Below are 23,505 nucleotides of genomic sequence, written 5' to 3' on the forward strand. Positions count from 1 at the left end.
CAAATAAAAGACTTAAACTTAGATTTGACAAATGAGGAAAAGACTAAAAATATGAGATTTATTCGCAAAATTAGAGTTAATGAAGTTAAGTTTGCACTAAAAAAGATGAAAAATGGAAAAGGTATAGGACTGGATAACATCCCAATTGAAATTTGGAAATGCTTAGGTGATAACAAAATTATATGGTTAACTAATTTATTTAACAAGTTACATAATTATAAAAATTAAGAAAATGCATGATGAATGGAGGAAGAAAAACACTTTAAGACCTACATACAAAAATAAAGGAGATATTCAAAATTGTAATAACTATCGTGGAATTAAACTTATGAGTCACGCGATGAAACTATGGGAAATGGTAGTTGAACAAAGATTAAGATTAGAAACAAAGGTTTCAGAAAATTAATTTGGTTTTATGCTTGGGAGATCTATCACAAAAGTTATATATATTTTAAGAAGATTAATGGAAAAGTTTAGGGAAAAGAAGAAGGACTTTCATATGGTATTAATTGACTTAGAGAAAGCATATGATAGGATATCTAGAGAAGTTCTACGGTGGGTTTTAGAAAAAAAAAAAAGGTGTATGTAGTAGGTATACTGATGCCATTAAGGATATGTACGATGGAGTAATGACTAGTGTAAGAACTATAGATGGAGAAACTAGAGAATTTCCAATAACCATAAGTGTACATCAAGGATCTATTTCGAGCCCTTATCCTTTTGCTTTAGTAGTGGACCAACTGACTAAAAACATTCAAAATGAGGTGCCATGGTGTATGTTGTTTGCAGATGATATTGTATTGATTGATGAAATTAGGGGCGAAGTAGAAACTAAGTTTGAATTATGGAGAGAAGTTTTGGAATCCAGAGGCTTTAGGATAAGTAGAAATAAAACAGAATATATGAAATGTAATTTCAGTAATGGTTGGAGGAATATTGGAGACAAAGTTAAACTTGATGATGAAGAAATAAATAGCACTTGTAGATTTCGATACCTTGGATCTATTATGCAAGCTGAAGGAGAAATTGAAGATGATGTGATGCATAGAGTTAAAGCAGGTTGGGTAAAATGAAGACGTACTTCAAGTGTGATTTGTAATCGTAGAATACCCTTAAAATTAAAAGGGAAGCTTTGTAGGACGGCTATAAGACTAGCTATGCTATATGGATTAGAATGTTAGGCGACGAAAAAACAAAATATCCAAAATGTAAAAGTTGCCAAGATGAGAATGTTTAGATGGATGAGTGGTATAACATTGAAAGATAAATTAAGAAATGAACATATTTGCGATAAGTAGGTGTAATTTCCATAGAAGATAAGATAAGTGAGGGATGACTCAGATGATTTGGGCACTTGTAATGTAGGTCACACAGTGCGCCAGTGAGGAAAAGCGAGTTAGTTACTGTGGGGAGGGGGGTAGTAGAAGAGGTATGGGTAGACCTAAAATAACTTGGAATGAGATAGTGAATAAGGATTTAATAGTCCTAAATTTGTCAAAAGAAATTGTCCATGATTGCAAAAATTGGCAGAAAAGGATTCATAAAGCCAACCCACCTAGTGGGACTTAAGACTTGGTTTTTTCTTTTTGTTGTTGTTGAAGTGTATATTACATGAGGGTGCGGTGCAATGTAATGCACGAGGGAAAGGATAGCTGATGCAGGATTGATTGGCAATAAATCAAATCGATACTCTACTTAAATGACTTGATGATTATTACATATTACTTCTATACTGTCCATAAAGAGATCCTTGTTGGTTTGAATGCCACAATTGGCCCTGAAGCTACTTCATCCAGTCCACCTAAATGACCCAATTATGCCATCTTATTTTCATTTCTATTAGAGGTTATTTATGTCTTTTATTATTATTATTATTATTATTATTATTATTATTATTATTATTATTAAGTGTGTTAGCATGTTAATCAGTGAGAGTTAGTAAGGATATTATTGTCATCAGAATGTATTTGATTTGTATTATAAATAGAGTCCCCTTTAGCTTCTACTACCACGCCTTTGGTTTTCTCATTTGATGATCATATTTCCCATGATGTTGATCCTCCCATTGCTGTTTGGAAAGGTATACGCACATGTACTCAACATCCCATTTCCAATTATGTTTTTTATAACTTCTTATCACCCTCCTATAATTGTTTTGTTACTGCTCTATCATCTACTATCCTTCCTAAATCTGTTTCGGAAGTCATAGCCCACTTTGGGTGGTGGAATGCTATGGTTGAAGAGATGAATGCTTTACAGGACAATGTCACTTGGGACTTGGTATCTCTTCTTCTTGACAAGTATTTGGTTGGTTGTCATTGGGTATACAATGTTAAAGTCAACCCTGATGGTTCCGTGGCTTATCTAAAGGTCTATCTTGTTGCTAAGTGGTATGCTCAGCTGTATGGTTTTGGATTATTTTGACACTCTTTCTTCGGTTACCAAACTTACATCAGTACGTTTGTTCCTTTCCTTATCTACTACTTGTCACTGGTTTTTGCATCAGTTAGATGTGAAGAACGCCTTCTTGCGTGGTGACCTTCAGGAGGAGGTCTATATGGAGCAACCAGTTGACTTCATTGCTCAGGGAAAGTCAGGCTTACTGTGTGGGCTCAAGAAGTTACTATATGGTTTAAAACAGTCTTCCAGTGCATGGTTTGGTCATTTCATTGCTGTAGTACTTAAGGTTGGTCTTTGACCATATGCGGTGGATCATTTTGTGTTTTATCATTATACTTCATCGGGTAGAATCCTTTTTGTTTTTTGTATGGATAATATTGTTATTACAAGTAATGATGATAAAAGGTATTTAGAGTCACAAACTTTTTATATAGACTAAGTTTCAAACCAAAGATTTGGGACCCTTAAAATACTTATTGGGTCCGAAGTATCTACATCTCGCATGGGAAATGCTTTGTTATAGAGGAAGTATATTTTTCAAATGTTGGATGAAACTAGATTGTTGGGATCTAAACAAGTTGATACACCCATCGATCCTAAGAGCAAGTTAGTGTCGAATATTGGTGATTTGCCACCTAATCATGGATCAATACCAGAGACTTGCTGGAAAGTTGAATTATCTCACAGTCACTCGATCAGATATGTCTTTTGCAACAAGTGTTGTGAGTCAATTTCTAGATTCGCCGAGGACTAGTTATTGAGACGTAGTAAATTCGCATCTTGAGATATCTTAAAGGTGCACCTGTGAGAGGTCTTTTATATCGTGATGAGGGCCACTTTTGTATCCATGGATATACAGATTTAGATTGGGTTGGTTCACCTTTTGATTCGGAAATCCAGAATAGTTCTTGAAATGATAGTTTGAAGGCTAGGGTTACATTTGGTTCATGGAATGTTTATTCCTAGGAATAGGATGGAATGAGATAAAAATATGATAAAAATTATATACAGATTAATACTTTGGAAAGAAATCACCCATGCAATAGCTTGTGTTATTGTGCCTAGGATGGAAAAGGATAGGAATAGACATTTCCGTAGTGAAATTTGAGAATATTTATTCATTGTCTATTCCATATTATGGATTAATAAAATTTTTTGCATTTTTGTCTTTTTATTGAGTTATTAAATCTTTTTGTTATGATTGTGTTTAGACTTTCTATAGCAGAAAAAAAGTAGTACTAGGTTTCATTAGACATATAGTGTTTTTTTTGGATTTTATACATGTTATTATCACATGGTAGCAATACTTAGTGGCTCATGGTTGAAGTACAATCAAATTGAATGATTCCAAATGATACATGTGATACTTTGATGCTATGTTGCAACAAGAACATGTTTATTTTGTCTTTGTGTAAGCTGACCATATTTTAAAACTATTTTAATTGCATGGATTCATTATGAATAGTACCCATGAGATGTTATTAATTAATGATATTGTGTGCTACAATCCTTGATTAAAAATGTGGTTTAGTTAGCAAGTCTTTGTCATTACTAGCCCAAAACTTTTTTCTCCTTTAAGAAAAATATTCTGTTACAATATGTCTTTTGTGCTTCTTAAATAGCCCTAAGGATATAAAATTTCATTAATTAAGATTCCATTATCATTTTTAGAAATATTATCATGTCCTTGGGAAATCATGCAAGTTCAATCTAGCATTGCATGAAGCGCTAGTACCCTAGAACTTTGTTATTTATATCCTACTATTAAAGCTTACTATACATTGTTGGCCCACAATGTAATAGCTTAAGATTCTAGGTATAGTGGTAATCTAACATAGTATCATAGTTGATTACCAAGAGGTCTTGGGTTCTAATCTTCTTGCCTGTGTTTATGGTGTGGTGTTTAAAAAATTATTGTATACCCTGTAATGGGTGTTATCTATTATGTGTTTATCTCTCCACGTGCTATAGGGCTGCATGTATAGGGGAGTGTTAAAGCTTAATATACATTGTTGGCCCACAACCTAGTAGCTTAAGATTTTAGATGAAGTGGTAATCTAACACCTACAATCAAGTATATATGTATATATATATATTTGGATAGAAAAAAATTCTTTGAAGCAAAAAAAGAAACAAAACCATGGAGTGTTGCATAGTTGAAGTATACAAAAAAAAAAAGAAAAAGAATTAAACCAGTCTTGTTCTACATAGTATGGAGATGGTCCAAAAAGGATACCCTTCAAAGAATTAATATTCTTCGAAGCCCAATGAAATAATGACCGAAGCAACAAAACCTTTACCCTTGTTATGGGAATTTATATTTTTAAAATTATTCTATCTGCTTTCCATATGCACCAAAATTAAAGAGTTGTCATTTTACAAATAATCTTTGCTCTGTTTTAATGTGAAGTCTCCTATTTGGGGGAGTTTCAATAGTTGTCTATAGGAACACGCAAGAAATTCCAAAATGAGAAAAGAGCTCCCATTCATAGTTCTAAAAAATCAGTACGTAACAGCACGGTGGCTTCGAGACTCTTATGGGGAGATATCTCAAAGGTCCTCCAATCCACAACCATAACTGCCATTATGACTGTAAAGGCTCATTAGGTCATTACAGCATTACACTGGCTGTGAATGACTCAAACAAGTTTTTTAAGTCCTCTTTTTTGGTTTTTGCATTTATTTTCCCATCTCTTTTCCCTTTCTTGAAGTTTAGAAACTCAATTTATAGTTGGTTTATTTTACTTAGCAATTTTTTTATTAAAAAAAATTCACTTTTGCATTTATATGCATTTTTTTATGATAACTACCATTCAAATAAACCAAAATTTTTCTCTCATTAGATTACATATGATCATATTGTAAGTTCCCTCAATTTTTTTTTTATTTTTTTTCTTTGCACCTAGTTTGGAGACAAAAATACGTTCTATTGCTATGCATTTTTGTTATTGTTTAACATATGAGCATTCTATATTTTATTTTTTTGGATAACAAAATTCCATGAAAGACCAAAAGAGTACAAAATATGGCATTCTATACTTTAGTATATATATATATATATATATATATATGTATTTTTAATTTCTTAGTTTAAATTTTACTTATAGTCAATATAGTAGTGAAAAGTAGTAAAGGCATGCTTCTATTGGCAACTAATGCAACCAAGATGACACCCAATGCCTGTATTTGTTTTATTAAAATTGGTATTAATATGTAGGGTCCTTGAATCAAAACATGTGAATTTTTATATGTTTTGAATGTAAAAAATGAATTCATGGATGCGGTGCTGGTTGCGTAACAGGTCTGCAACGGCTGCAACCGTTACACCGCAACTGTTACTATTACACAGACCATTACCATTATTTGTCACCATGCTCCCATTTTGATTATAATATCAAATGTTCCCTGCCATTTTCACCATGCATATGGTTAGGATCTGTGTTCAGACCATTGTTCTACCAAAAGAAGCTACTTTTGAAGGTGTAAGATAGTTTCACGCAACATTACAGTTAGCGTGTCAATAAATCCTATCTTTTGTTTTAACTATGACTCATTTACAAAAACATCAGCATAATAAATCTCCAACATATTATCCCTTTATTTCTCCTTCTTACCAAAACTCTATGGAGTCTCTCTAGGAAGTTGAAAACCACTTTGACTCCTAACGTCTCTCCCCTTCTGCAACAGATGAAGTTTGCCACTAAAGTCTCTTCGTCCATAGAAAAATCATAGTGATTTGCAAACAAAGAAAGATGACATGAAGTTCTATTCCACACATGCTAAATGAGATTTTTCTCCCATCGCCCACCTCAATTGAAACATCTTCCTTAAAACATGAAGCTCCTTCCAGATTGCCTTCAATACTACCACTTTATGGATATCCCTTTCATTTGGTACAATTTCATTGTTCAAAACATTAAACTTGTTGATAAAAAAATCGCTTATTAGTTTAGATTTTCTTCTACTTTCCTCTTTTAGACAAAACTAAATGTAATCCATTGATATAGTTTTAGAATTTTGGGATACCAAAACAAATGACATGGATTGTAAATGGCTTAGGAATATTTTTGTGCTTGTGACGTGTTACACTACAACTTGGCCCCAAAAGCTTTGCATATTAGGAAATGAGCTAAAAATGTATATCAAGCTAGCGCTCCCTCGGGCCACGTGGTGCCTCATTGCACGTGGAGAGGCAGATAAACAGATTATAATAGATAATAGAAGATTGACAGGGGCAATGAGGTTGTTATCTGAAATCTGTAGAAATCTAGAGCTTCATGATACCGTGCTAAGCTACTATTTTATTACAGAAATAAAAATACTACTTGGCCAGTTGGACTCTAAAGCTTAAGCTGTTAGTATTGAGCTAATAATGTGTATCAATCTAACATGTATTTCATGGTTGATAGAAATCTTGTTTAATATAAAGGTTTACATTTACTAGTCCTACTTTAAAACCGGAATAACAACAGCAACAACAACAAAACCAAGCCTTAAGTCCCACTAGGTGGGGTTGGCTATATAAATCATTTTCCTCCAATTTATGCGATCATGGACCATTTCTTTTGACAGATTCAGGGACTTTAAAACCGGAATGAAATGCAAAATTGATTATTTTCATACTGCATTCAACTCTTGGCAACTTAAAATAAGCCTAGCCTACACTTGTACAAAATTTAAGGTTGAGTGGGATATGGCATGCCCTTTCGTCTTCTACATGCTGCTGGTGTCACTCCAAGTTCCATGTGAATGCGGACGTCAACTGCTGATGGGGCCCAATATGCTAAATCCATTAATGGTACATTTCATGTGTCTCTGTCTATTGTCACCCCTTAATTTGCATGCTGGATGAAAACTCATTCACTCATTCAATTAGGTATGGTGTAAAAGATGCATTTCACTGTGTCCATTGCCTGTCAGGATGTCTTTTCATCAATATTTAAGTTTTCCCTCCGCCCCTCATCCCCTCCTTAAACCGCCTGCCCCTTTCTTAATGAGAAAGGTTTTAATGCCACGAGAGTACCATGCCTCCTCCACTAAAACCGTGCTGTGTAAGCACTGTGATCCCACACAACCTTATGTGGCACTGTTTTAGTGGCAGGAGCACACGGACCCTCATGGCTCTTGACGGTCTTTTTTTTTTTTCCCCTTTCCTAATATTGAAAGTACCTAGGACTATAATAAAATATATCATGACGTTAATGGTTGATGAAGTTTCGTTATGCCTTGTTCATGTTGGTAAGGAATGATTGTATCATTCCTTTTATGTTGTGTTATTCTATATCGAAGGTATCAAACCCTGTTTTTTTAACTCTTTTGTTATTAAAATTAATTGCATTCAATTTGGGAAAAAAATCTTTCAGGCCATGATAAGGATAGACATGACAGTGGGTTCACCAACAAATTTGAAATTTAGCAGGCTTGGCCTTTGCATTCTTGGGCCTTGAAACTGTATTACCGATGCTCAATGCATCAATTGGAAAGTAAATATTTTTAGGGATTGTGTTTCTATTATATTTATGGTTTTCCATTTTTTCTCTCAGGCCTTGATTGAAGTTGGATCCCATTGATGGAGGGTAAGTTTGGCCCCTTTCATGGATGAACAACTCCTCCTAAAATGTAAAATTTGGGCACAGCATGATTGATGAACAGTTTTTTTTTCAGCTTTTGAAATGCTAGATTTTAGCTTTTTTGGGAACTTTTACTATTGGGACTTTTAAAAGCTAAAAGATAACTTTTTTCTAAAAAATTATTCTACTCCATAGGTGTCTATTTTTTTTTTCCAAATATTACAAAATTATCCACACATTAGTTTTTTTCCAAATATTGTAAAATTATCCTCACATTAGTTTTTTTGCCCCAGATATTAAAAAATTATCCACATATTAATTTCCATTTTTAAAATGGCATATCCCTTTTGGTCATTTTAAACACTCTAGTACTGCACAAATTTTTACAAGACGCTCAAGATATTTTATTTATTTATTTATTTATTTATTTATTCTTTTTTCTTTTCTCTTTCTGAAAGCTAGTTTTTCAAAGGTCCAAATGAGTTTTACCACTACCAAAAAATTAGCTCTTTTTCAACCATTCCCTTTTTGTAAGTTCCTTTCCTCTTCATTATCCACTATGGGCACCCCGGGGGGAGGGTGTGTTACGACTAAGCCTAAATGGCATGCCTTGCTTCTAGAAAAAAAAGGAGAATTTGGTTGTTTGAGAAATCTTGAGAACCATTTACGTAAATAGAGCTCTGTTCCTTTTTCTTGCTAGGCATCATACTATTTGTGTTAAAATCCATCAGGCCAAATGGGACTACAAAATCCTTAGTCTTATGAAATGGTCCTTCCATCTAAGGCATCATCAAAGAATGACTATTTGGCATCTCCCCATCTAAGGAGGTTAGAGCTCATAGTACATAGGCCTGCATACTCCTTTATGAAATGACCATCTGGTCATCCGTCTGAGCATGGTCTAATAATCGCTGTTTTGCTTCTCTCTATCTCTTTGCTTGAATCAAAAGAGCTGGGTTTTGATGAGTGTAGAGTTCATGAGAGTTCAAAGTGTTGAGAAATACCACTTGTCAGTCTGTCTCCAGTTGGTTTGACCATGTATATCAACCCCACTCATGAGAACTCCCTCAATGCTAACACAAAGAAGCCAATGTTTGAATACCTCCGTAGTATGGTTTAAGTTAAAAAAAACTTCAAGGACATAAAAAAGATACTTAAAATTTCCAGTTAGCGACTCCACCTATAAAGAGTGTGACAAGTGCGTGACTATATTATGATTAAGATTGATTCTAGTGGCAAAAAGACTATGGTTCGTTTGGTCTGAGAATCAAAATCACTTAAAGGGATAGACATAGTCTATTTAATAGCCTTTTTCTTGTCCTAGTTTCAGCCCAAGTAAAGATATCATTAGATTTTTGCGTGTTGGACACCTTGATGCCATCTTGTTCATCTTTATTATATTTTGTCAATACTGGATACATTGTCGTGACACATTTTATGCTGCTTAATGTTCATTGGTAAGTCATATATTGACGCTATCTTGGATACTTGTGTGTCACATGATATACAATGTATGACGTATACATGCAATATGTTAATGTGTTGATTTTGAAGGTAGTTTTTAGTCAAAACTGAATTTATGTGGCTTACCAAAAAATGTCTTACAACTTACAAGTACTTTATGGTTGAAAGAAAACGTTTAGGGAAGTTATTTATTTTTTCACCATCCCCACTCAAAGCAAATAACTTGTATTTTCTCCCGGAAACAAAATTTTGGAAACAAAATTTTGGCTGGTATTGCATACTTTTTACATATATATATTCAATCAATATTATAAACTTCATTCTGGTTTTAGAATCTATAATTTTTAGTTATCTATGCTAATATTTTATTTTTTCTGCATTTTATTTAATTAATTTAATTCATATTTTTGCAGAATAACTGCATATTATAATTGTACGTTGTTCTCTCTTTCTCTCTCTCTCAACCTAACATATTGTTTCTTTACTTGGTATGTTTATCAGCCCTTGTGGACAACAATATGTATCCTGCAAGGACGTCTCTTTATATTTGCAGTCTTATTTTGGGCTTAATGAAGCAAATCAGTCAATGAATTCTCACGGTGACAATGTTCTACAGGATAAATTACCCTCTGGAAATGTAAATGAATATTTCCATGAGTTCCCCTTCTAGTTTAAAATTCCATCCCTCATTTTTTTTTTTATTTGAGTTTTATCTGAGATTTGTGACAGAATGTAGGACCTACCCACAAGGATGACACAAGGAAAGGCAGCACTTCTTATTCGACCTTGCCTGGTGCACTTACATCGAATCAATACGAGAAGGAAATCACCTTATTGGGGATTGAAAATCTGGCAGAGGTTGAAGTACATGACATTTTTGAATGTCATAAATGTAACATGATCTTTGATGAAAAAGATGCATATTTGCAGCACTTATTGTCATCACACCAGAAGACTACCAGGAGGTATAGACTTGGTACTTCTGTTGGACATGGTGTAATAGTTAAAGATGGAAGGTATGAATGCCAATTTTGCCATAAGGTATTTAATGAAAGGCGGCGCTATAATGGTCATGTGGGAATCCATGTAAGGAACTATGTCAGGAGCTCTGAAGAATTGCCTGGTCAGGTAGGTGCCCAAAAGAGTGTCAGCTCTCCATCCAGAGATAAATTGCCTTCGAGGATCTCTAAAATGGACGCTTTGATTGAAATTGCCCAGAGTTCTATTCGAGAAGCCTCTACCGCTGAACTTACTCATGAAAAGAATAAAGTGAATGTGGTTCCTACTCCAGACCTTCCTGCTGCGCCTTCTGATGATGCAAGGAACCTGGGCTCTCGTACCAATGAACTGGAAGTGGATGAGTGCATGAGTGATAGAACATTGTCTGATCCTGAGCTGAATGAGCACGATAGCGAGCATGGAATGACTGATGAAGAAATGGAGAAGATTGGTGACACTGGCAATGTTGTGGGCAATTTTTCAGATGCTGCTACTGTCTTATCAGCAAGTGAGAAGATTAGTAATCTCTGTGAAATGGTTGATGGAGATGATGGTTCTGCAGTAAATGCTGAAGGAAGTGATCAGTTAGGCATTGCAGAGTTAAGAGTTTCTGGAACCTATCTACTTGCTCCAACTGGAGATCAGAAGAATTGTGTTGATGAAAGTAATACGAATGTGATCTCTGCTGAAACTCCAGTGGTAAATGAGCTAGAGAAATATAGGAACAGTGAACTGAACATTGGTTTTGGAGGCAGTGACCCTGAGGTAAATAATGAAATTGTAATTCAGACCTCTCAGAAAGAATCAGAAGTAAATAAGCTCGAGTGTGGAGCTACTGATCCTTCATCATTGCCATCACATTGTTTTCCCATGATGAACTCTACCCCAGATAAGGTAATGAGGATTGCTTGGTCTTGTGACTTGTGAGTGTAATGAATTGATAGAATCATGGTAATATTATTAGTGTTGAAGGATCATGACCCCTATACATATTCTTGGATAGCTATTTTAGGGTTTGGATCAAGCATTTTTCTGTGGAAAAGGAAAAGAAACGAAAAATAAGAAGGAAACTCATTTTCCACTATATTTTCTCTCTATATAAAAAAATATTATGAATACAAATTTGTTCTAATATGATTAAAAATTAAGAAAAATCAATGTTGATGATGCGTTTTCATTTGGTTTATTTTTATATTTCATTCTCACTTTCCTAAAAAATTGAACATAAAAAATGATTTCCTTCGATTTTTCTTTTCCTTTTCCTAATGTCTTCCCAGTTTTAAACGCGACCTCAGCGTTTCCTGTTTTCCAAACTGCCAAGAATTTGCCATATAGTTTTGAATATTCCACCTCTATTTAGCCATGCCAATAGGTCCTTGATTGCCCCTTCCCCGTCTTATCAGGCAGAGAACTCATCCCAAATTGGGTAGGCAGGGTGTTAGGAGTAGGTTATAAGCAGGGGTCTGCTTCTAGGAGAAAGTTGCCCAGGCTTTTGGAGTGAGGTATGGCTATGAGCCTCATGTACTAAATTATCTCTATTCAGGCCTTACAATAAACCTGTGGCTTTCCCATCCCCTTACCTAGCAGGAAAAAAGAGGGAACGAATTACTACCATGAACATGCTGTGTATGATGACAAATTCTCTTCGTTGATGGCCACACACCTAAATATATCTAGCCCAATCAGAAACATTACCCAAAAGAGGATTTTGAGTTTTATTTTCTTTCTTTTCATTTTGGGAATAATTTAAATAACATGCTGATTGTAATAGCTCTTTCGAGAGGAGTAAAAAGTATATGTGGGTTTTAGTCTGAATATAGCTATCATGTTTTTCCATAAACACAATGTTACTTAATTCATTCATTCTTTTTGCTTACCATAGTCACCTGTTGTATTATTGAAAAATTAAGGAATTGTTCTATTATCCCCTAGCAAAACCTGACAAAGTTTTTATATCCTACATAGAGAAAATCAATTCACAGTTTTCCTTTGCCATTTACAGGGAGGAGAGTTTTGTGGGGTTGACCAGAAGCTTGACAATGAAATGGAGTTTGAAGAACTGAGGTTGGATGAAATCGAATCTTTCAGTTTTTTAAATGATGCTGTTGTGGAAGAGGGTTTTGGTGCCTCACTTCAGTTTGAATCAGGTGAAGTTATGGTAAACATGGGTGGCAGACGTCAGCTTACTACTGTCTGTGTATGGTGTAGGTTAGAGTTTAACCATGAGGCTGTTGACTGTGAAACACAATCAGATTCTGTTGGCTATATGTGTCCAACCTGCAAGGCTAAGATATCTGGTCAACTCAATGTGTTGGACAGCATGAATTCTGACCATTTCTGATGGATTTTCCAATTTGCGTTTGACAGGTTTGGGATAGTTTCTAAACTCCATGATATTTGACTGTTGTGTAGAAATACTTCCATTTTGTCCCATGTTAAAAAGAGGATTTAATCATTGAATCTATGGTCTTGTTCCAGTGATATTATATGCTAAAAAGAATTTATAGCATGACAGAGGATCATTCTAGAAAGCAACGGAAGTGTTATTCTTTTCATTATGAAATTGAAAAAAAGAAGTAAGCCTTGTCTAATTCCAGTAATTTTTTTAATATCGTGAATGGCTGTTATAGTAAGTCAGCCTTTCATCTTCTATGCAATCACTGCCATTTAATATCTTCTTATTGGAGGTGCATAATATTAGTTCTTACTTGAGTAGGACGCAAATTTGGAGATCAATTCAATTTTAGTTGAATGGCTTTATTTTGTTTCTAATATTGAATTTAGAGTGGATCTAGTGGGTCGAAAATAACTTCCTCCTGAACTAGAACTTATTAATTAACCTGTACCTGATGCCTAATGTAACTATTTGTAGATAATCAAGAAGCATTTAAGATATGGTTGAATTTTGGTTTCCCTGTGAGGCAGTATAATCCTCATGCCACCGAACTATAATACCATTGTTTCTAAACAAGTGAATATTATTCATTCTTCTTATTATAATTGCAAAATTCTTTTCGTATGACGATTTAGTTGCAAATATGAAATAAATGTTTTTCCGTGCTTCATTATGAGTTTGATCATATAGTTCTCTTGGCACTTATGTTTCTCATATTGAATATTACTTGTACATTATTCTATTTTATTGTGTCTCTATAAATATGGTTATTATTTTGTCTTTAATTTTATCAGTGATCATTTATTCTTCGCTTGGTGCCACTTATTGATAAGCATTGAGTAAAAAAAAGTATTGAAGTTGATGATATTAAGTAGCATGGAAAAGTTAATTGTAGTATTTCGTGATGTTAAAAATAAGTGTTGTTTTGACCATAATTTGATCAGAAGAATTTTTTTTAACAATAATAGAAGTAGTAGTAATTGTAACAACAATAACAATAATAACATGTTATATGCATATGATAATATACTAGTATGTTGTATATATTATCATATAGTCATGTGTACTTGTAATAACATACATATATGTGTGTGTGTGTATATACATATATATTGTAATCTGGAACTTCAGTGGTCTAGCCTTGAATGAGCCCTTCACGCACCCCCCCCCCCCCCGGTGCGGGCCATGGAATGATATGAAACTGAAGGCAGGAGGTGCGGGCCATGCCCTAGTAGAGGAAAGTCGTTGAAACAAGGCACATTTACACAGGTTACTCGAACCCTTAGCCTCAAGGGTCTTTCCAACACGCTTGGGGTAGTTGCAATAATATATTATTATTTGAGTCATCTTTTGATGTATTGTGATGGATTTATCCAAAATTTTCTTATCAACATATCCTTTTTCTTGGTATCTTTGATTAGTTTGGTGCTTACTCTTACGAACCAATGAAACAGCCGAGCCTATTCCTTCATTTAAATTAATGTTATTGGTAACTTGTACCTTTTACGTTCTTTAGCTCTATCCATGAATTATCCAGTACTAGATCTTTCACAATGAGATCTATTTAGATAGTGATTGTATTTAATTAGGAAGTTTAACTAGGTAGTTGACCTGGTGAGTCCGTTCTGTTAAGATGAAGAAAGACTTTCTTCTCTATTCAATATTCAACGTAACAAGTTGTATATAATACATGAAAAAGGGAACAAGATCCCAAATTACTCCTAAATATCTGGTTTATAATAACTGTACAATAATTGAAAGATGGAAGGTAATGCCTAAATATCTGCTCTATAATAACTGTACAATAATTTTTTAGATGGAAGATGTAGATATTTCTCTAATACTCCCCCTCAAGTTGGAGCATGGAGATCCGTAATGCCCAACTTGCATGATAAGTTTTGGAAAAGTTCACGACCCAAAGCTTTGGTGAAGATATTGGCAAGCTGACTATGCATAGGAATGTGCTTAGTGAAGAGGAGGCTAGCCAGTAACTTTTCACGAATAACATGACAATCAATTTCTCTATGTTTTGTATGTTCGTGGAAAACAGGATTCTGGGCAATGTGAAGAGTCGCTTGGTTGTCACAATATAATAGCATAGGCTGGGAATGCGGTACACCAAGATCATTTAAAAGAGTTTTAAGCCATGGAAGTTCACCAGTAGTGGAAGCAAGTGCCCGATACTCAGTTTCAGCGGAGGAGCGAGAACACGTACAACAGCATGAAATGGGGCTAGTGTCCAGTTGAATGAAAAAACCGGTGGTAGAGTGGCGAGTGAGTGAACAACTAGCCCAGTCCGAATTAGAATAGGCTGAGACTTGAAGAGTGTTGGGAGTGGGAAAAAATTAGCCTTGGCCTGGAGATGCCTTAATGTATTGAAAAACACGTACAACAACATCATAATGTGGTTGTCTGGGCTAGTGCATAAATTGGCTGAGAATGTTGATTGGAAATACAATGTCGGGACGGGTGATGGTGAGATATATCAAACGTCCAACGAGTCGTCGAAATGAGCTTGGGTCGGAGAGAAGATTGCCATTAGTATTATTGAGCTTGAGGTTTTGTTCCATGGGAAAGTTGGTTGGACGAGCATCAAGATGACCGCTATTAGTGAGGATATCAAGAGCATATTTTCATTGATTAAGAAATATGCCAGTGGGAGAGCGAGGAACTTCGAGGCCATGGAAATATTTTAGTTTGCCAAGATCCTTGAGTTTGAATTTTTAAGAAAGCATGACCTTGAAATTGCTAATATCGGAGAGATCATAGCCTGTCATGAGAATGTCATCAACATATACAAGTATGAGAGTAAAAGATTGACCTCGAGAGCGGGTGAAGAGAGAGTGATCGGCCTGAGATTGGATGAAACCCTTAGCAAGTAAAACAGAAGATAATTTAGAGAACCAATTACGAGAAGCTTGCTTAAGGCTATAGAGTAATTTTTGAAGACGACAAACAGTCTCCCCCTGTTTGCAATAACCCGGTGGAGGGGTTATATAAACCTCCTCATCGAGGTCACTGTGGAGAAAAGCGTTGTTGACGTCCAATTGAATGAGATGTCAATTCTGAGTTGCAGCCACTACAAGAACACACCTAATAGTAACTAGTTTAGCAACAGGAGCAAAAGTGTCATGATAATCCAAACCTTTTACCTAAGTGTAGCCCTTGGCCACCAAGCGAGCTTTGTGTCACTCTATGGATCCGTTGGTCCGAATTTTTGTTTTGAACACCCACTTACAACCAATTGGTTTTTTACCAGGTGGAAGGTGTTGAAGAATCCAAGCATGATTGGCTTCTAAGGCTTGGATTTCAGCAGCCATGGCATCACGCCAATGTGGGTGTAGCACAGCTTGAGAATATGAGGTGGGTTTGGGATGTTAGGACATAACAGAAAGAAAAACCAAATGTTGATTAAAGAAACGATGATAAGATAAAAAAGAGGAGAGACCTGAGGAAGATCTTGAAACTTGTGAAGCCGTGGAAGACTTTGGTAAAAGAGGGCAGATATAATCGTCCAAGTAAGAGGGATGTGTGATAGCTCGTTTTGGCCGTGAAGAGATGGGTGGAGGGGGTGGTGGGGAAGAGGGTGAGGGTGAGGGTGTGTATGATGAGCAGGATAGCCTAAGAAAACACATCGAAGAGCACGAGAAGAGAATTTATCGCAATATTGACGAGCAGTTTGGGCATAGCACAAAGGCCCAAACACTCGCAAGTGTGTATACGATGGTGGTTTCTAAAAAAGAAGTTCATAAAGTGACTTATGAGTGAGGCTGGGTGAAGGAGTGCGGTTAATTAAATAAGTGGCTATGAGAATGCATTCACCCCAAAAAGAGATGGGAAGATTGGCTTGAAAACGTAAACACTGAGCCACATTAAAAAGATGACGATGTTTACACTTGGCAATGCCATTCTGTTGAGGTGTATCCACACATGTGCGCTCGTGAATAATGCCTTGATTGTGAAAAAAGGTTTGAAGCGGATTGGATAGAAATTCTTTACCATTATCAGTGCACACATGCTTAATAGTGCAATTGAATTGATTTTTAATTATGGCGCAAAAATTTTTAAGGCAAGTGATAGTATCAAATTTCATGTGCATAAGATAGACCCATGTAATATGTGAGTAGTCATCCATAATTGTTAAAAAATAATGTGCACTAGAAAGTGAAACTGTAGGATAACCACCCTATATGTCACAATAAATCCGATTAAAACAAAATGTGCTCTTATTTGTATTCAAAGAAAAATGTAAACGAGTGTGCTTTGCTCTAGCACAAACATCACAAGCCAAATGAGAACAAGAAATATTTAAAGTTTTCAGAATACATGAAATAAAAGGGTGACCAAGACGTTGATGCCAAAGAGTAGTGTTAGAAACACGCTGAGAGTGGAAAACTGAGGCAGAGGGAGGTTTATAGTGGTAAAGTCCATCTCGTACTTCACCCGTTCCAATCAGCCTCCTCGTTGATCGGTCCTGAAAAACACTAAATGAAAAAATATAGCAACACAATTGAGATCAGTGGTGAGTTTGTTGATGGACAATAAGTTAAATTTAAATGAAGGCACATAAAGAACATTAGAAAGAGAGAAATGAGGAGAAAAACGCATAGTGCTGGTATGAGTTATAGGAATAATGTCACCATTTGGAAGCTTAACGGGACATGGCTGATTAAGAAGTTGAACATTATCAAGAGAAGACAAATTGGAAGTCATATGATCTTAGGCACTTGAATAAACAATCCATTCAGTATTAGAAGTAGAATGATAAGAGACAAGGTTACCAGCAAATTTTGTAGAGTTGGTGTTCGAGGGTGATAAAAGATCCAAGAGTTGATGGTATTGTTCGGTGGTGAGACCAGGGACAATAATCTCAGAAGAAGTTGAAGAACCTGTGACAGTATTTGTAGCCATTGAAGAACTAGATTTTCTATCGAGTGTTCCACGAGATTGAGACTTGTTGCTGGGATAACCATGCAGCCTGTAACAATGTGCTTTGCAATGACCATCACGGCCACAGTGGTCACATTTTGGACAACCACGCCCTCACCCCTTGCTATTAGGAGAATGAGAAAAATTACGAGGAACAACCATGGTAGCAGATTCTGTTGGAACACTAGAGATATGAAGAAGGCTTCTTGATGCAAAATTGAATAGACCTTGGTAACGGAAGGTAAAGGATCCATGGCCAAAATTTGGCTACAGATGGAAGCATATGAGTCATGTAACCCCATCAAAAACTGAAAAACACGCTCAGTGTCTTGCATTCGGATTAATTCTTTTAAGACACCATAAGTGCACTATGGTGTGGAGGCAAGCATGGCGAGTTCATCCCAATGACCTTTAAGTGTTGTAAAATATACAGAGATGGTCATGGAGCCTTGGGTAAGAGTAGCAATATCATGCTTCAACTTGAAAATTCTAGGAGTGTTGCTTTGAGAGAAACGTTCCTCAAGATCCAGCCATACATCATGGGGACATTCATGATAGATCAGGCTGTGAACAATGGATTTATCAATGGAGTTGAGGATCCATGATAAGATCATATTACTGCAACGTTCCCACAATTGAGTTTCTGCTGAGGAGGACGTTGGTTTGGGAAGGGTACCATAACAAAACTAAATTTATTTTTGGCATTCAAGGCCATTTTCATAGCCTTTTTCCAGGTAGGATAATTGTCACCATTGAGAAGAGTGGAGACGAGGATGGCACCTGGGTGATTAGTAGAGTGGAGAAAATACGGAGAAGACACATCCGGAATTGATGAGGATGTCGGATTGGAGTAGGAGACCTTCGGAGATGTGACATTGGACATGATGTCAGATTAGTTAAGATGAACCAAGCCGCTGAATCGGGTCAGATCCGATCTCTGCGACGGCAAAAAAAAATAAAAATAGACCTTTGATTTGATAATCTTGTCGTAAGAGTCACCGGGGCACAAGGAAGAAGAAGAAGCCGAAGGCTCCGTCGGAGTGCGATGACTGTTCGTGGCGATCTCTCTGGGGTGCAACGATTGTTTGTCTGATCAGACTCAGATTCGTGCATTCGTGCACGAGTGGAGAACATGCTCTGATACCATGTTAAGATGAAGAAAGACTTTCTCCTCTATTCAATATTCAACGTAATAAGTTGTATATAATACATGGAAAAGGGAACAAGATCCCAAATTACTCCTAAATATCTGCTCTATAATAACTGTACAATAATTGAAAGATGGAAGGTAATGTCTAAATATCTGCTCTATAATAACTGTACAATAATTTTATAGATGGAAGATGTAGATATTTCTCCAATACATTCTTGCAAGAGTAGAAGCATAGATTATTACGATTTTCTAAAAATTTAATATAACAATATTTAAAGATATTTATTTTAACATTATAATATTATATTGTTGTTTTATGATATGGTAGTAAACTAATATTATATGAATTTGTTATCAATTATGTTATTATATTCTAGTATAATAATATGATGTTATTATAGCATAGCATAATATTGTTTATATTTTCAATATTACAATAAATTATTACAAATATCGTAACAGTGAGTGATCATAATAAATTAAACATTAAAATGCATTATTATATTTTTTTTATCTATATAATAGCATAAAAATAACTCCGCCTGTGATGCACTTAATGTCCTAATTTTTTCACACACAGCCCGGGTGAGAAGGAGGAGGGTTGCTTTAGGTAGCTGACAGCCAGCGTAAAATTTGTCAGATCACTATGATATGAATCCTTACCGAATATTTGCTGGGACGTCCCCTACGAGTGACGCGTTGCACTTGAACCACCCGGGTGTAGCAAAAAGTGGGCGAGGGTGGGCTAGGTTGTCGCCTCGAAGTGATGCGCCGTGTCGGCGCCTGGATACAATGTCAAATATGCGAGGGTTCCCGCATCATTTTGGACGTGGGCGGGTAAAGACGTTAGTTCAAGAAATTAGGATTAGATTAGCAACTTGGAATATAGGGACACTTACGGGTAAAAGCATGAAAATTGTGGATACAATGATTAGAAAGAGAATTAATATAATTTGCCTTCAAGAAACTAAGTGGGTGGTGGAGAAAGTTAGAGAAATCGATAAATCAGGATTTAAACTTTGGTACACTAGAAAAGAAAAACATAAGAATGAAGTAGGCATTATTATAGACCAAAACTTAAAAGATAGCGTTGTGGATGTAACTAGAGTAAGGGATAGAATTATAAAAATCAAGATGGTATTAGGACAAGAGATAATAAATATCATTAGTGCTTATGCTCCTCAAGTTGGCTTAGCAGAAAATCTTGAGAGACAATTTTGGGAAGATATGGATAGTATTATAAAGGGCATACCAGGGACTGAGAAAATATTTATAGGAGGAGATCTGAATGGACACGTTGGAAGAGATAATAAAAATTATGAGAGGATACATAGAGGATATGGATATAGAGACAAAAATGAGTCTGGGGTGAAGATCTTAGACTTTGCTATGTCATATGATTTTAGTATAATGAATACTTGCTTTAAGAAGAGAGAAGAACACTTAATAACCTTTAAAAGTGGACCAAATAGAAGTCAAATAGATTTTTTTTTAACTAGGAGGGTAGATCGTTTATCATGCAAGGATTGTAAAGTTATTTTAGGTGAAAGCCTAACCACACAATATAGAGTCTTAGTGTTAGATATATGTATTAAAAAATGGAAGGAAAAGGATAAAATAAACCAGTGTAGGAGAACTAGATGGTGGAACCTAAAAGAAGAAAATATAATAAAATTTAAAGATAAAATAATCAAAGATGGGGATTGGACCTTAGAGGATGGGATAGATACAAATACTCTTTGGAATAAATTTGCTAGCTCTATTAAAAAGATAGTAAAAAAGATTTTAGGTGAATCAAGGGGAAGATTCTCGAATAGCAAAGAGACTTGGTGGTGGGATAAAGATGTACAAAAAATCATAAAGACAAAAAAAATTTTCTATAAAACGTGGCAAAAATGTAGAAACAAAGATAACTTTGAAAAATATAAGGAGACAAAAAAATATGCAAAAAGGGCCGTTAGTGAAACTAAATATAGATCATTTAATAGTTTGTATGATAGATTAGGTACAAAAGAAGGGGAAAGAGATATATCTAAACTTGCTAAAGCTAGAGAAAGGAAGAGTAAGGACTTAGGAAATGTAAAATGTATAAAAAGTGAGGATGATATTGTCTTGGTTAAGGACGAAGATATTAAAGAAAGACGGCGAAGTTACTTTAGTAAGTTGTTTAACGAAAACCAAATAGAAAGCTTAAACTTAGAATTGTCAAATAAGGAAAAGACTAAAAATATAAGATTTATTCGCAAAATTAGAGTTAATGAAGTTAAGTTTGCACTAAAAAAGATGAAAAATGGGAAAACTATGGGACCAAATAACATCCCAATTGAAGTTTGGAAATGCTTGGGTGATAACGGAATTATATGGTTAACTAATTTATTTAATACAATTGTAAAAACTAAAATGTCAGATGAATGGAGGAAAAACACTTTAATACCTATATACAAAAATAAAGGAGATATTAAAAAATGTAATAACTATCGTAGAATTAAACTTACGAGTCATATGATGAAACTATGGGAAAGGGTAGTTGAACAAAGATTAAGGTTAGAAACAAAGATCTCAGAAAACCAATTTGGTTTTATGTCTGGGAGATTTACCACAGAAGCTATTTATCTTTTAAGAAGATTAATGGAAAAGTTTAGGGAAAAGAAGTGGAACTTGCATATGATATTTATTGACCTTGAGAAAGCATATGATAGGATACCTAGGGAAGTTCTATGGTGGGTTTTAGGAAAAAAAAGTGTATGTTGTAGGTATACCGATGTCATTAAGGATATGTACGATGGAGTAATGACTTGTGTAAGGAGTATAGATGGAGAAACTAGAGAATATCCAATTACCTTAGGTGTACACCAAGGATCTGCTTTGATTCCTTATCTTTTTGCTTTAGTGATGAACCAATTGACTAAGAGTATTCAAAAAGAGGTTCCATGGTGTATGTTGTTTGCAGATGATATTGTATTAATTGACAAAACTAGGGACGGAGTAGAGGCTGAGTTAGAATTATGGAGAGAAGCTTCTAGGGGCTTTAGGATAAGTAGAAATAAAACATAATATATGAAATGTAATTTTAGTAATGATAGGAGAAATATTGGAGACAAAGTTAAACTTGATGATGAAGAAATAAATAGGACTTGTAGATTTCGATACCTTGGTTTTATTATGCAAGCTGAAGGAGAAATTAAAGATGATGTAATGCATAGAGTTCAAGCAGGTTGGGTAAAATGGAGAAGTGCTTCAAGTGTGCTATGTGATCGTAGAATACCCTTAAAATTGAAAGGGAAGTTTTATAGGACAGCTATAAGACCAGTTATGCTATATGGATCGGAATGTTGGGCGACGAAGAAACAGAATATCCAAAAAGTAAAAGTGGTCGAGATGAGAATGCTTAGATGGATGAGTGGTATAACATTGAAAGATAAATTAAGGAATGAACATATTTGTGGTAAGTTAAGGTGTAGCTCCTATAGAAGATAAGATAAGGGAGGGACGACTTAGATGGTATGGACATTTGCAAAGTAGGCCTTATAGTGCACTTGTGAGGAAGAGTGACTTAGTTATTGTGGGGGGCAGTAGAAGGGGTAGGGATAGACCTAAAATAACTTGGGAGGAGATAGTAAGGATTTAATATCCTTGAATCTATCAAAAGAAATGGTCCATGATCGCATAAATTGGCGGAAAAAGATTCATATAGCCGACCCCACTTAGTGGACTAAGGCTTGGTTTTGTGTTTGTTGTTGTTGTATAATAGCATAAAAATATTAGAATAGTACTATAAAATATAATACTATATAATATAATTTAATATTATATTATTATGATAGAGGTTGTGCCTTGGTGCGATGGCAAGTACCTCCACCTCGGTACGGGTGGTCTCAAGTTTGAGACTTGGGAGTAGCCTCTCCAAAAATGGGGGTAAGACTTGCCGACATCCACCTCTCCCAGATCCCACTCAAAGTGGGAGCCTTGTGCACTGGGTACGGCCTTTTTTTTATTTATTATTATGATAGTAATAATGCTACTCCCTTTATTTAAGCGTTATAATGATTTATTTTTATCAAAATCATAATAGTGTGATATAAAATATTATATGGTAAATACATTATATCACATAAAATGTATTTTACATACTATTATAGTACAACAATGTAATTCAATTACATAATATATCATTATAATATAATATTTTGGCATTATTATATTATAAAAATAGTATGTACTATTCATGTTGAATTCGTTAGCATTTTCCAACTACTTAACAAGTTATTATTTGACAGGTTTTCTGTAAGTGCTTAGTTTACGATAGGTTTGATTAAGGGCATAGTGCATGCACCACCAAAGGTGGTGTTTTTGAGGGGGGAGGGGGCGCGGGCTGTTCCTCATTCCATGCACAATTCTAGCCCATCAAAGGCTAAGGCACATGTGCCTATGTTACTATTGGTATAAAAACTCTCCAAAAAAAAGAAAAGGAAAAAAGAGAAAACAGTCCCTCTTATGCCCTCTGTAGGCAATTTTTGATGGTTAGCCGAGCACAGGACATGATAACCTCTAGTTTTACTGGGTCTAGTCCTGTTTGTGAAACAAATGCATCTTAT

The 23,505-nt window shown here is 35.3% G+C and overlaps 1 protein-coding gene across 3 annotated transcripts in view; it reads left to right on the plus strand.

The window, feature by feature from the left end:
* LOC131163774 (uncharacterized) overlaps positions 1 to 23,505 on the plus strand; it is a 41,557-nt gene that overhangs the window by 2,082 nt on the left and 15,970 nt on the right. For 2 of the 3 annotated variants that reach the window (XR_009139117.1, XM_058120513.1), the window contains exons 2-4: positions 9,936 to 10,071; positions 10,164 to 11,327; positions 12,436 to 12,800. Coding sequence is in view for 1 of the 3 variants with exons in the window: in XM_058120513.1 (XP_057976496.1) it covers positions 9,936 to 10,071; positions 10,164 to 11,327; positions 12,436 to 12,774 (1,639 nt within the window). In the remaining 2 variants the exon portion in view is untranslated. Of the gene's footprint in view, positions 1 to 9,935; positions 10,072 to 10,163; positions 11,328 to 12,435; positions 12,801 to 12,911; positions 13,010 to 23,505 lie in introns of all 3 variants that reach the window. The other variant, XR_009139118.1, reaches the window with a different exon arrangement.

The sequence above is a fragment of the Malania oleifera genome, chromosome 9 (genome assembly GCF_029873635.1).
Source record: "Malania oleifera isolate guangnan ecotype guangnan chromosome 9, ASM2987363v1, whole genome shotgun sequence".
Taxonomy (NCBI): domain Eukaryota; kingdom Viridiplantae; phylum Streptophyta; class Magnoliopsida; order Santalales; family Ximeniaceae; genus Malania; species Malania oleifera.